Here is a 14,701-nt window from a genome sequence, read left to right on the forward strand (position 1 = left end):
AAACTATTATAGACCCAATGGATTTTTTTTTGCTATCGAATCAACATTGTTAGTTCTATGTGAACAATTAGTAATACCATAGGTAATCTCACAATAATCAATTTGTTAAAAAAAATTAGTTAATGCATGATTTCAGTGTTAATAGGCAATGATAAAATTAAATCTATTTTAGAAATGTATAATATGATTAAACTACATCCTGGGGGAAAATAAAGCATACATTTATCATCATTAAAATTTGCATTTGATGATCTTTACATAAGTGGTTGAACTTTCTTTACACAAGTACTTATAGTTTCTTATATTGATAACCATCTTATTTTCCATGCAAAGTAGATCAATATATAAAGGTGAACAGCTAGAATTAAAAAAAAAACATTATTGGCATACTGGGTGTACCAATTAATCAAAAACGGAATTCAGGCACAGCAAGACCTCACCCTAAAACCATCACAACTGAAGATCAAGCTGACACTACGTTTCTCAGAATGGCTTGGAAAAAGAAATTGAACTGCATCACTGACAGTTTTTCAAAGAAGATTTCCAATCTTCTGTATTATTATCAAACTTTTAAATGAACACATTACCTGAATACTGCAAGTGATTAGCTTCATATAAAAGCTGTCAGAAATTCCACATACAAGAGTGCAAGATAACACAAAGTTCACAGTATTTTATTAAAATCATTGGAATGCGCTTGTATCCTTTATTATATATATCTAATGTGAATGAAATATAATTTTTTGCTTACTTTCATGGCTTTTTATGGCATACACATCAATAGCTGGGTCAAATTCACCAGGAGCTAATGGCTTTGAACTGTTCAGTGTATTTCCAGGGCTATCTGGAGGGGTTCCACATGATCCAGTTGTATGGGCTCCAGCCCCATCACTTTCTCCTTCTTCTTCTTCATCCTCAAACTCCATTTCTTCCTGTTCAGCTCGCTCAACATCATGAATACCAACCAGAAGACTGTAATCCATGATCTTCAGCTGAGCAAGGAACTGAAGAAAAAGTACAGAACTTCGAGTCACATTTAAAATATACTTATAATTAGAAGTGAAACCAAGTATGACATTACTATACCTTCAATAAAAAGCTAGAAACTTATCAAATAGGTATGGCATTTAGCATGAATTACACTTGGATTGAGAGGGGGAAATGTTACCCAACCTGAAGCAGTCTTGTCTAGAAATTCAAGGTGCAAATTTTAAAAAAAAGGAAGGATGTGATATTACCAGGAGCTTGTCAACACTGAATCACAGAATTGTTACATTGCAGGAGGCCATTTGCTCCATCATTTCTGCTCTGGCCCTCCAAACAAGCAAATCACAAACTGCCATATTCCAGTCTCCTCCTCATAACAAAATTCCTTTCACATTACACTCTCATTCCCTTGTGAATATTTCGATTGCAGGACCTCCACCACTCTTTTCTGCAATGCATATCAGACCCGTGTTAATGTGTTTTTTTCGCATTTGGTTTTTTACCAATTACTTTAAATATGTGTCTTTGCATTTTCATGAGTGGAAATTTTCTCCCCATCTACTCACCCATTCTGTTGCACGTGGGTATGAAAGGGTTAATATCTGGAACAGGACAATTAGCACCACCTAGTGTGATGGGTTGGCTTAGACACAGAGTCACTCTCAGTGGAGACAGAAAATGAAAGTCTTTGTAGTTTCAGAGAACCCCAGGCTGTCCTCTCATTAGAAAGGAATGACTTCGTGTTCTGTAGGTATCATTCGGCATCACAAACTACCTAAGAGACATGGAAGGCTTTCAAAGTGAAGAGTAGTACGGACAGAGATATTCCTGTGACCTGTATAGTTTATAGCAATATAATAAATTTCCTAGGACTAACTACTGAAGATGCTGGAACCTGTACTGAAAATAACAAATGCTGGAGATCACAGCGGGTCAGGCAGCAACCATGGAGAGAGATAGGCTAATGTTTCAAGTCTTGATGACTTCTCATCAGAGCTGAAGTGAAGTTTGGAATGGGCAGTATTTACGATATAGTCGGACAGGAGGTGGATTGGAGTGCTGGGGGAGAAAACATAGAACATAGAACTTTACAGCGCAGCACAGGCCCTTCAGCCCTCGATGTTGCACTGACCTGTGAAATTAGTCTGCTGTCCATCTAACCTACACCATTCCCTTAGTATCCATATGTATGTCCAATGCCCATTTAAATCCCCTTAACATCGGCAAGTCTACTACTGTGCAGATAGGCCGTTCCACGTCCCTATTACTCTCTGAATAAAGAGACTACCCTTGATATTTGTCCTAAATCTATCACCCCTCAATTTAAAGCTATGGCCCCCTTGTGTTAGCCTTCACCATCTGAGGAAAAAGGCTCTCACTGTTATCTTAAAGGTTTCGATTAAGTCACCTCTCAACTTCTTCTCTCCAACGTAAACAGCCTCAATTTCCTCAGCCTTTCCTCGTAAGACCTTTGTTCCATACCAGGCAACACCCTAGTAAACCACGTCTGAACCCTTTCTAAAGCTTCCACATCCTTCCTATAATGCATTGACCAGAATTGTACGCAATACTCCAGGTGCAGCCTTACCAGTGTCTTGCACAGCTGAAGCATGACCTCGTGGTTCCGAAACTCAATCCCCCTACCAATAAACGCCAATACACCATATACCTTCTTAACAACTCTGTCAACCTGGGTGGCAACTTTCAGGTATTTATGCACCTGGATACAGAGATCGCTCTGTTCATCTAGACTGCCAAGAATTTTACCATTAGTCCAGTACTCTGTAATCCTGTTACTTCTTCAAACTCACACTTTTCTGCATTAAACTCCATATGCCATTTCTCAGCCCAGCTCTGCATCTTATCTATGTCCCTCTGTAACCCATAACATCCTTCTGCACTATCCACAACTCTGCCTACCTTAGTATCATCCGCAAACTTACTAACGCATCCTTCGACGTCCACATTAGAACATAGAACATAGAAGAATACAGCGCAGTACAGGCCCTTCGGCCCTTGATGTTGCGCTGATCAAAGCCCACCTAACCTACACTAACCCACTATCCTCCATATACCTATTCAATGCCCGCTTAAATACCCATAAAGAGGGAGAGTCCACCACTGCTACTGGCAGGGCATTCCATGAACTTACGACTCGCTGAGTGAAGAACCTACCCCTAACATCAGTCCTATATCTACCCCCCCTTAATTTAAAGCTATGCCCCCTTGTAATAGCTGACTCCATACGTGGAAAAAGGTTCTCACTGTCAACCCTATCTAACCCCCTAATCATCTTGTACACCTCTATCAAGTCACCCCTAAACCTTCTTTTCTCCAATGAAAACAACCCCAAGTGCCTCAGCCTTTCCTCATAGGATCTTCCTACCATACCAGGCAACATCCTGGTAAACTTCCTCTGCACCCGTTCCAGTGCCTCCACATCCTTCCTATAGTATGGCGACCAAAACTGCACACAATATTCCAGATGCGGGCGCACCAGAGTCTTCTACAACTGCAGCATGACCTCAGGACTCCGGAACTCAATTCCTCTACCAATAAAAGCCAGTACGCCATATGCCTTCTTCACTGCACTAATCAAGGCCAATGGCTCTGCAATCTCCTCCCTTGCTTCCCAGAGAATCCTAGGATAAATGCCATCAGGCCCAGGGGACTTATCTATTTTCACCCTTGCCAGAATTTCCAACACCTCTTCTCTACATATCTCAAAGCCATCCATTCTACTTATTCGTGCCTCAGTATTCATATCGACAACAATGTCCTGTTCCTGAGTGAATACTGACGAAAAGTATTCATTCAGTGCCTCCCCAATCTCTTCAGCCTCCACACGCAACTTCCCATTACTATCCTTGATTGGACCTATTCCTACCCTAGTCATTCTTTTATTCCTAACATACCTATAGAAAGCCTTAGGGTTTTCCCTAATCCTACCAACTAAGGACCTTTCATGTCCCCTCCTTGCTGCTCTTAGCTCTCTCTTCAGGTCCTTCCGGGCTACCTTATAACTCTCAATCGCCCCTATTGAACCTTCACGCCTCATCTTTACAAAGGCCGCCCTCTTCCATTTAACAAGGGATTCCAATTCCTTATTAAACCAAGGCTCCCTCACACGACCCTTTCTTCCCTGCCTGATAGATACGTACTTATCAAGGACACTCAATAGTTGCTCCTTGAACAAGTTCCACATATCAATTACGCTCTTGCCTTGGAATCTACTTTTCCAATCCACACATCCTAAGTCATGCCTCACCACATCATAATTTCCCTGCCCCCAGCTATAACTCTTGCCCTGTAGTACACACTTATCCCTCTCCATCACTAGAGTAAAAATCACCGAATTGTGGTCACTGTCCCCAAAGTGCTCACCTACCTCTAGTTCTAATACCTGGCCTGGTTCGTTACCCAGAACCAAATCCAGTATGGCCTCACCTCTTGTTGGCTTATCTACATATTGTGTCAGGAAACTCTCCTGCACACATTGGACAAACACTGACCCATCTAACGAACTTGAGCTATAGCTTTCCCAATCAATATCAGGAAAGTTAAAGTCCCCCATAACAACCACCCTATTACTGTCACTCTTTTCCTGAATCATCTTCGCAATCCTTTCTTCAATGATTCTAGGACTATTAGGAGGCCTGTAAAAGACTCCTAACAGGGTGACCTCACCTCTCCTATTCCTAACCTCAACCCAAACTACCTCAGATGGCAAATCTTCGTCCATCTTCCTTTCCACCGCTGTAATACTATCTTTGACAAGCAAAGCCACACCCCCCCCTCTTTTACCCCCACCTCTGACCCTACTAAAACATTTAAACCCTGGAACCTGCAACAGCCAATCCTGTCCCTGATCTAGCCATGTCTCCGTAATAGCCACAACATCGAAGTCCCAGGTACCAACCCACGCTGCAAGTTCACGTACCTTATTTCGTATACTTCTGGCATTAAAGTATACACACTTCAAGCCACTCTTCTGTTTACAGGCACCCTCCTTTAAGATTGATGCCATATTCCAAACCTCCCTACACTCCAGGTCCTGCACCCTAAAGCTACAGTCTGGGTTCCCATGCCCCTGCAGAGTTAGTTTAAAACCCCCCAAGAGCACTAGCAAACCTCCCCCCTAGGATACTGGTGCCCCTCAGGTTCAGGTGCAGACCATCCTGTTTATAGAGGTCCCACCTTCCCCAGAAAGAACCCCAGTTATCCAAGTACCGAAATCCCTCCCTCCTGCACCATCCCTGTAGCCACGCATTTAACTGTTCTCTCTCCCTATTCCTCGACTCTCTATCATGTGGCATGGGTAACAAACCAGAGACAACAACTCTGTTCGTTCTAACTCTGAGCTTCCAACCTAGCTCCCTAAAAGCCTGTCTAACATCCTCAGCACTCCTCCTACCTATGTCATTGATGCCAATATGGACCACGACTTTAGGCTGCTCCCCCTCCCCCTTAAGGACCCGGAAAACACAATCAGAGACATCACATACCCTTGCACCTGGGAGGCAACATACCAAACGTGAGTCTTTCTCGTTCCCACAAAACCGCCTATCTGTGCCCCGAACTATCGAGTCCCCAATTATTATTGCTCTGCTCTTCTCCACCCTTCCCTTCTGAGTAGCAGGGACAGGCTCCGTGCCAGAGGCCCGAGCCCTGTCACTTACCCCTGGTAAGTCCCCCCCCCCCACAAGTATCCAAAACGGTATACTTGTTCTTGAGGGGAACGGCCGCAGGGGGTCCCTGCACTGGCTGCTTCCTCCCAGTCCCCCTCACTGTCACCCATCTATCTGCCATCTTTGGAGTTACTACTTCCCTATAGCTCCGATCTATGACCCCCTCTGCCTCCCGAATGATCCGAAGTTCATCCAACTCCAGCTCCAGTTCCCTAACACGGTCTTGGAGGAGCTGGAGATGGGGGCACTTCCTGCAAGTGTAATCAGCAGGGACGTCCATGGCATCCCTCACCTCATACATGTTGCAGGAGGAACATTGCACTGCCTTCACTGCCATCCCTCTAAAGCTAACCTTTATTTTCAAACAAAACTGGGTCTAAAGAATACAACAAGCAAAATTCAGCACTTACCTACTTACCACAACGGATCTTATTATTAGGTTAGAGGATCCAGATCATTTCTAAAAATGACAAACAGCAGTGGCCCCAAAACAGATCCTTGTGGCACACCACTGGTAACTGAGCTCCAGGATAAACATTCCCCATCAACCACAACCTTCTGTTTTCTTTCAGCTAGCCAATTTCTGATCCAAACCACTAAATCACCTTCAATCCCAAAACTCCGTAGTTTGTGCAAAAGCTGACCATGTGGAACCTTATTATTGAAGTCCAAATACACCACATCAACCACTTTACCTTTATCCACCTGTTTTGTCACCTTCTCAAAGAACTCAATAAGGTTAGTGAGGCACGACCTAGCCTTCATAAAACTGTGTTGACTATCCCTAATCCCTTTCCAGATGATTATAAATCCTATCTCTTATAACCTTTTCCAATACCTTACCCACAACTGGCTCACTGGCCTATAATTACCAGGTTGTCCCAACTCTCCTTCTTAAACAAGGGAACAACATTTGCTATCCTCCAGTCTTCTGGCACCACTCGTCGACAATGACGATATAAAGATAAAAGCCAAAGGCTCTGCAATCCCCTCCCTGGCTTCCCAGAGAAACTGAGGATAAATCCCATCCAGCCCAGGGGTATTATCTATTTTCAGAACATCCAAAATTGCTAAAACCTCCTCTATGTCAACCGCAATCCCATCGAATCGAATATCCTGTATCTCCGTATTCTCACTAACATTGCCCTTTTCCCAGGTGAATACTGATGAAAAGTATTCATTAAGCGTTTCTCTTCTGTCCTTACATTCCACTACTGTCATTGATTGGCCCTAATCTTACCCCAGTCATTCTTTCATTCCTGATATACCTATAGAAGGCCTTGGAGTTTTCCTTGAACCTATCCGCCAACAACTTCTCATGTCCCCTCCTGGCTCTTCTTAGAGCTCTCTTTAGAACCTTTCTGGCTAACAAAACTCTCAAGCCCCCTAACTGAGCCTTCACACCTCATCTTCACATAAGCTTTCTTCTTTCTCTTGACAAGAGCTTCAACCTCTTTAGTAAACCATGCCCTCTCTCTCTCGACAACTATCTCCCTGCCTGATAGGTATATACATACCAAGGACCCACTGTAGCTGTTCCTTGAATAACTTCCACATTTTAAGTGTGTCCATCCTCTGCAGTTTCTTTCCCTATCCTATGCATCCTAAATCTTGCCTAATCGCATTATAATCGCCTCTCCCCAAGTTATACTTCTTTCCCTGTGGTATATACCTATCTCTACCCATTGCTATTGTAAACATAACCGAATTATGGTCACTATCGCCAAAGTGATCACCTACTTCCAAATCTAACACCTGGCTGGATTCATTCCCCAGTATCAAATCCAATAATGGCATCGCCCCTTGTCAGCCTGTCTACATACTGTCAGAAAACCCTCCTGCACACATTGAACAAAAACTGACCCATCTAAACTACTTGAACTATAGTATTCCCAGTCAATATTGGGGAAGTTAAAGTCTCCCATAACAACTACCCTATTACTTTTGTTCCTATTGAAAATCATCTTTGCTATCCTTTCCTCTACATCGCTAGAACAATTCGGAAGCCTATAGAAAACTCCCAACAGCGTGACCTCTCCTTTCCTGTTTCTAACTTCAGTCCAAACTGCCTCAGTGGATAAGTCCTCAAATGTTATCTGAATTACTATAATATTGGCCCTGATTAACAATGCCACACATATCCCCTTTTACCATCTTCTCTGTTCTTGCTGAAACATCCAAATCCCAGAATCTGCAACAACCATTCCTGTCCCTCCTCTAGCCATGTGTCTGAAATGGCCACAACATAGAAATGCCAGGTACCAACCCATGATGAAAGTTCACCCACCTTATTCCGGACGCTCCTGGCATTGTAGTACACACATTTCAAACTAATCACCTGATTGCCGGAGTCCTCTTGCGACCTTGTAAACCTATCCCTGACCTCACTATCCTCAACCTCCTGTACACTGGAACTACAATTCAGGTTCCCATCCCTCTGCTGCATTTAACCACCCTCCCCCTCTGAAAAGCATTAGCAAATATCTACCCCAGGATATTGGGACCCCTCTGGTTGAGGTGAAGACCATCCTGTTTGTAGAGGTCCCACCTTTCCCAGAAAGAGCTCCTATTATCCAAGAATCCAAAACCCTCCCTGCAGCCACGTGTTCAGCTCCGTGCTCTCCCTGTTCTTCACTTCTCTAGCACCAGAGATAACAACTCTGTTCTAGCTCTAAGCTTCCATCCTAGCTCCATGAATTTCTGCCTTAGATCCCCATCTTTTTTCCTACCTATATCATTGGTGCCTATGTGGATCACAACTTCAGGCAGCTTCTCCCTCCCCCTCAAGGATCCCAAAAACATGATCAGAGACATCAAAAACCCTGGCACCTGGGAGGCAACACCAACTGTGAGTTTCTCTCATCCCCACAAAACCTCCTATATTTCCCCCTAACCAATGACTAAAGCTCTGCTCCTCTTCCCCCTTCCCCTCTGAGCAACAAGGACAGACTCTGTGCCACAGACCTGTGCTCCATTGCTTATCCTGGTAAGTCATCTCCCCACAACAGTTTCCAAAACGGTATACTTGTTGTTGAGGGGAACTACCACAGGTGATCCCTGCACTGCCTGCTAGTACCCTTTCTTAGCCCTGACGGTCACCCAACTCCCTTCTTCACGTGACTGTGGAGTAACTACCTCCCTGTAACTCCTCTTAATAACTCCCTCCACCTCCCGAATGATCCGAAGTTCATCCAGCTCTAGTTCCCTAACACAGTTCTCAGGGAGTTGCAGATGGGTGCACTTCCAACAAACAAAGTCAGCAGGGACACTAGAGGTGACCCTTACCTCCCACACACCGCAGGAGGTACATTCAACTACCATAACCTCCATTCCCACTATTCTAAATTCCCAAATAGACCAGTGAAGAAATGAAACACGAAAGAAAACACTTATTGGTAGTTCAGATTAAATGACTGGAATGTGAGAATGGCAGAACAATGTTGTGTCTAACTACCAGACTTGAAAGAACAGACAGTTTGGCTGGGGTGGACTGGCGGGGGAATGGGGGAGAGGACATAGTGACAGAGAATATAGCAAGTAAAGCTAAAAGAAAGTGAAGGAATGGGAGTTGGTTCACAATTTGAAGGTGTTGAACTCAATAATAACTCCATAAAGCAGTAACGCGCCTCGTCTGAGCATGAGATATTGTTCCTCCAGTTTGGTCTGTGATTCACTAGAACACTGCAGCATGCTGAGGACTGACACGTGAGCAGGATGCTGTGTTCAAATGACCGGCTACTGGAAGGTCAGGGTCCTGCTTGCACAGGGACTGGAAGTGTTCTGCAAAACTGTCACTCAGTTTGCGTTTGTTTTCTACAATGTAGAGTAGGCCACAATGATGCAGTGAATACAATATGCAAGAGTGGAGGAGGTACAGGAGAAATGCTGCTTCACCTGGAAAGACTGTTTAGGCCCTTGGATGGTGAGCAGGGAGGAGATGACGGAGCATGATATGCACCTTCTATGGTAACATGGGAAGGTGCTGAGGAAAGGGGAGGGTGGTGTTAAGTGGTCGATGAATGGACTAGGGTGTCTTGGAGGGAATGATCCTTGTGAAATGCAGATGGAGAAGTGAGAGGAAGATGTGTTTGGTGGTGGTGGCTTTCTGCTAGAGTTGTCTGAAATGGTGGAGAATGATTGTTTGAATGTAGAAACTGATGGGATGAAAACAGAACAAGAGGGACCTGATCATGCAGTTGTGAATAATGGGAAGGGTCAAGGACAGGTGATAGTTCAGATGCGGCTGAGGGCACTATCAACCACACTGAGGGGGAAATCGATGTTATGGAACAAGCAAGCCATGTCAGCAGTGCTGTTTTGGAAGGTGACATCATCTGACATGATGCAATATAGGCAAAGGAACTGGGAGAATGGATGGAGTCCTTGCAGGATGAGAGGTGTGAAGAGCTGTAGTGAAGGTAGCTATGGGAGTCTTATTATTTTCTCTGTTCAACTCTCCTAGTTAGACCAATGAGGTGGATTGCTTTCAAACACAACAAAGCACATGGGAGCAGCAGTGTTAATCACTTCAACCTTCCTAATGAACCCAATCTAGTAAAAACAAATGTGGTGAACATTGAATGCAAGAGAAAAAGAACAGCGGTGGAACAAAATGCAAAGATGATCAGACCTGCAACAAAGATGCAGAAGAAGAAGAAATCTTAAGTCATACAGTCCTAGAGATTTAGTTGTTGTAGGTATATTTGCTGAGCTGCAAATTTGGTTTGCGGGCATTTCATCCCTTTTCTAGATGACATCCTCAGTGCTGCGGAACATCCTGTGAAGCATTGCTGTTGGAATTTACTTGGCTTCATTCCTGCTGCTGCCAGTTGCTGATTCCGGTTGTTCATTGCAACGGTCAATATATAGGGTCTAGGTCAATGTGTTTATTGATGGAGTCTGTGGATGAATGCTGAGCTCCCATGAATTCTCTGGCTGTCCTCTGTCTGGCTTGTCTCAGTTGAATTTGTGTCATTTTCGTCTGTGATACCAAGGATAGCTGGTTGTGGCATTTAGTGGCTGGTTAATGTTCATGATTGCAGATTGCAAATTGTCTGCCTGTTTGCCCTATATAGTGTTTCATACAGTCTCTGTATGGAATCTTGTACACTACATTTGTCTTGCATATGATGGGTGTTGGGTCTTTTGTCCTGGTGAGTTGTTATCTGAGCGTGCCTGTTGGTTTATGGGCTGGATTAGATCAGAGTGGTCGGAGAAATCTGGCTGTCAGTGGCAAAACTTCTTTATGTAAGGTATGATTTGGAGATGCCGGTGTTGGACTGGGGTGTACAAAGTTAAAAATCACACAACACCAGGTTATAGTCCAACAGGTTTAATTGGAAGCACACTGGCTTTCGGAGTGACGCTCCTTCATCAGGTGATTGTGGAGGGCTCAAATGGGCCTTCCATAATCACCTGAAGAAGCGTTGCTCCGAAAGCCAGTGTGCTTCCAATTAAACCTGTTGGACTATAACCTGGTGTTGGGTGATTTTTAACTTTATGTAAGGTAGTGTGATTAGTGTGTTGGGTCATACATGTCCTCATCACATTGTTTGTCTGTTAGGCATCTGTGAATGAAGTTGCGGAGATATCCGTTCTTGTCAAAGACTTTGTAGAGGTGTTCTTCTCTTCGCAGGTCGGGAGTGCTGCACTGTGCTGTAGCCCTTTTGAACAGGGTCCTAACACAGCTTCTCTTGTGTGTTTGGGTGGTTGCTGTTGTAGTTCAGGATCTGGTCCGTTTATGTGGGTTTTCTGTACCCTTTTGTTGTGCGATCCCCATTCTGTGTCCTTTTTACCGTCACATCCAGGGATGGAAATTGGTTGTTAATTTCCTCCTCTCTTGTAAATCTGATCCGTGAGAGCATGATGTTGATAAATCACTTATGTGCTCTCAATCATTACACAAGTGTCATCCACGTATCTGATGCAAAATCATGGAGATGTACAGCACGTAATCAGATCCTTTGGTCCAACTTGTCCATGCAGACTAGGTATCCTAAATCAGTTTTTATTCTGCTTTTTTCTTTATTTTTGCTGTTGCTGAATAAGAGTGAATATTTTCAACCATTTGAAGATTTTTCCAGTATGGGAAGGGCCACATTGAACAATGTTAGGCTACACTGAACATTAGGGAGTAGCATTCACTTAGATAGGCTTCTAAGATGAGATGATGTCAAGGACAGGTAACCTGTATAGCTTGGTTCTTGGTTAAAAAGTGTAGTGTTGGAAAAGCATAGCAGGTCAGGCAGCATCTGAGAAGCAAGGAGAGTTAATGTTTTGGGCATAAGCCCTTCATCAGGAATATGGGGGGTGGGGCGTGGGGGGTAGTGGACTAAAAGATAAATAGGAGGGTGGGGGTGAGGCTGTGGAAAGATAGCTGGGAAGATGATAAGTTAATGCAGGTGGGGGTGTGATTGTTATATAGGTCAGTGGGGAGGGTGGAGTGGATAGGTGGGAAGGAAAATGGACAGATAGGACAGATCAAGAGGGTGGTGTCGGGTTGGATCTGGAACGAGGTGTGGTGGGGGTGTGGTGGGAGGAGAGATTTGGAAACTAGTGAAGTCGATGTTGGTGCCATGTGGTTGAAGGGTCCCAAGGCGGAAGATGAGGCGTTCTTCCTCCAATTGTTAGGTGGATTGGATTTAGCGGTGGAGACGGCCCAGGTCTGTGGCGGTGAAGGAGGCATTTGTAATTGCAATCAAGTGCCACCTAAGTCTCTGACAATTGTTCCTTTGTAATCTGTACAGATTGTTTGAGAACTGTAAATATGATGATTTGAAGACAGAATTAATCAGAGATTTCATAGTTGTAGCTATTGTTGATAATTCTTTGTCAGAATTATTAACGTTAAAAGACTACCTCACTCTGGAGAAAGCCATTAATTGACAAAACAAGCAAAGTTTGTGGAAGCAAAATAGATGAATCCTTAGAGGAGTGAAAAAATCTCAACACAGGACATCTATGAAACCTACTCATTTCTTTAGGAACAAGTTAAAAAAGACCCAAGAAAAGAATAAACAGCTGGGAGGAAAATTGCATGATGTCAGAAGACACTGCCAATACTGTGGCATCAAGAATAGGTAATTTCTTTAGAAAATGTGTAAAAGTGGAATACTGATGATGAAAAATGACAAAAGTAAAGTTTACTCATACAAAGCTATCAACAAAGTAGAAAAACCTCCATCTGAAAGCATGTGATAACAATATACTAATTGGTATAAAGTGCACATGCTGTATATTCGTCCAAAAGGATTCATATCTAGAAGAGCGAGACGAGCAGTCCACTTGTTGTGATGATGTCCCTTAAACAGTCAATGGAGAAACATGGGAGATTTCTAGCGGAAACATCAACACTGACAAACTTACTCCTGCGATCCTTATAAATCTTACAGTGTTACAATAAACTGCTTTATGTTTATCTTTGAAGATCTTGAACTGACTTTGTAGTTGAAAATTCAATAATGGCTTTTGAGTTTTACAGGTCTGCCATTACATCCTGATTATTGACAATGTGTCTTCAGGAAAGAGTACACAGCTTGGGGAATTCAGATCTTCAAGGCTTCTTCCTATAAACTATTCGAAATTGCGGATTGCCCTCAATCTACAACAAACCACAACATATCCTACTCAAGATTTTGAATACTTAAATCAAATCTCCTCAAACAGTCCAAACTTCTCCAATCTGTCTTCATAACTGGAGTTCCCCAACCCACGATCCATTCTTGTGAATCGTATCTGCACTCTGTTCAATGTCTTTGTATCTTTCCTCAAAATGTGGTGTCTAGAAATGGATGCAGTACTCCAGCTGAAGCCAAACAATTGACTTATACACGTTCAAAATAATCTCCTTGCTCTGGTACTCTAAGCATCTATTCATAGGGCCTAGGATCCTATATGTTTTATTAATTGCTCTCTCAACCTTATACCTGCCACTTTCAATCACTTCTCTCTCACCTCCTTTAGAACTGTGCCATTTGCTTTTTCTTATTGTCTCACCATGTTCTTCTTACTAAAATGAATCACTTTGCATTTCTCCACATTGAACATCATCTGTCATCTGTTTTGCCTATTACACCAACTTGCCTTTACCCTTTTAGGTTCTACAATAGCCTCCTCACAATGTACAATGCTTCCAATTTTTGCATCCCCTGCAACCTTTGAAATTATGCCCCGTACACTAAGATCTAGGTCATATAAACGTGGGCCTATGTTTACTAGTGGCATTAGCCACCATACCACCATCACTACTTTAATGTCTAGGCTTGTGAAAAATGACCATTTAATAAAATAATTCATAATTTTTAAAGCCTAAATTAAATCTCTGTTACCTTCTCAGTAATGGAGAATAAGTCCAGCATCTCATCTCCTTCATCATTGGTGCCATTTCAGAAAATATCTTCATACCTTCTCCAATATCTTGGATGTGCTTTTGAAAGTGTAGTAGCCAGAATTCAATACAATATTGTAGCTGAAACCTAACTAGTGATTTATAAAGATTGAGCATAGCTTCCTTACCTTCTGTACCCTATGCTTCCGTTTATAAAGCCAAGGATCCTGTATACCTTTTATATATTTTTAAAAAATCCCTTGTCAATGTGTCCTGGCTCCTGCATCCCTGTTTAATATTGTTTCATGGAGCTTATATTGCTTCTTGTCATTCTTCTTCCTGCAAATGGCAGTCCCTCAGGATTGTGGATGATTCACTGACACATTAACTCCATAGGTTTCGAGATTACTGGTATTACAAAGTCTGATCTGCAGACTGCCACATATGAAGAAGGTTGCTCTTGAAGAGTTGGGCAGATGATGTTTGAAGATTTGTGCATTCTTTCCAAAATCTTGACTGTGTCTCTGTGCACTCCAGATGAAGTCTCACGATGCAATTGATGCCTTGCTGAATGAACCGTCTCCATTTTCATCACTCAAACTAGGGACTTCTATAAGTAGTCAAGAACATGTGGTCACTTTTAGGACATTTTGAGGTACTTTCATTATCCCCTAAAACATTTCCACTGTTCTGTGGGGAT

General features: G+C 43.0%; 1 protein-coding gene across 4 annotated transcripts in view; it reads right to left on the reverse strand.

Moving 5' to 3' along the window:
* pip4k2aa (phosphatidylinositol-5-phosphate 4-kinase, type II, alpha a) overlaps positions 1-14,701 on the reverse strand; it is a 244,273-nt gene that overhangs the window by 18,778 nt on the left and 210,794 nt on the right. For all 4 annotated transcript variants that reach the window (XM_072575966.1, XM_072575968.1, XM_072575967.1 and 1 more), the window contains exon 8: positions 752-1,004. In XM_072575966.1, the coding sequence (XP_072432067.1) occupies positions 752-1,004 (253 nt within the window). The remainder of the gene's footprint in view (positions 1-751; positions 1,005-14,701) is intronic.

This window comes from Chiloscyllium punctatum, chromosome 8, assembly GCF_047496795.1.
Source record: "Chiloscyllium punctatum isolate Juve2018m chromosome 8, sChiPun1.3, whole genome shotgun sequence".
Lineage (NCBI taxonomy): Eukaryota > Metazoa > Chordata > Chondrichthyes > Orectolobiformes > Hemiscylliidae > Chiloscyllium > Chiloscyllium punctatum.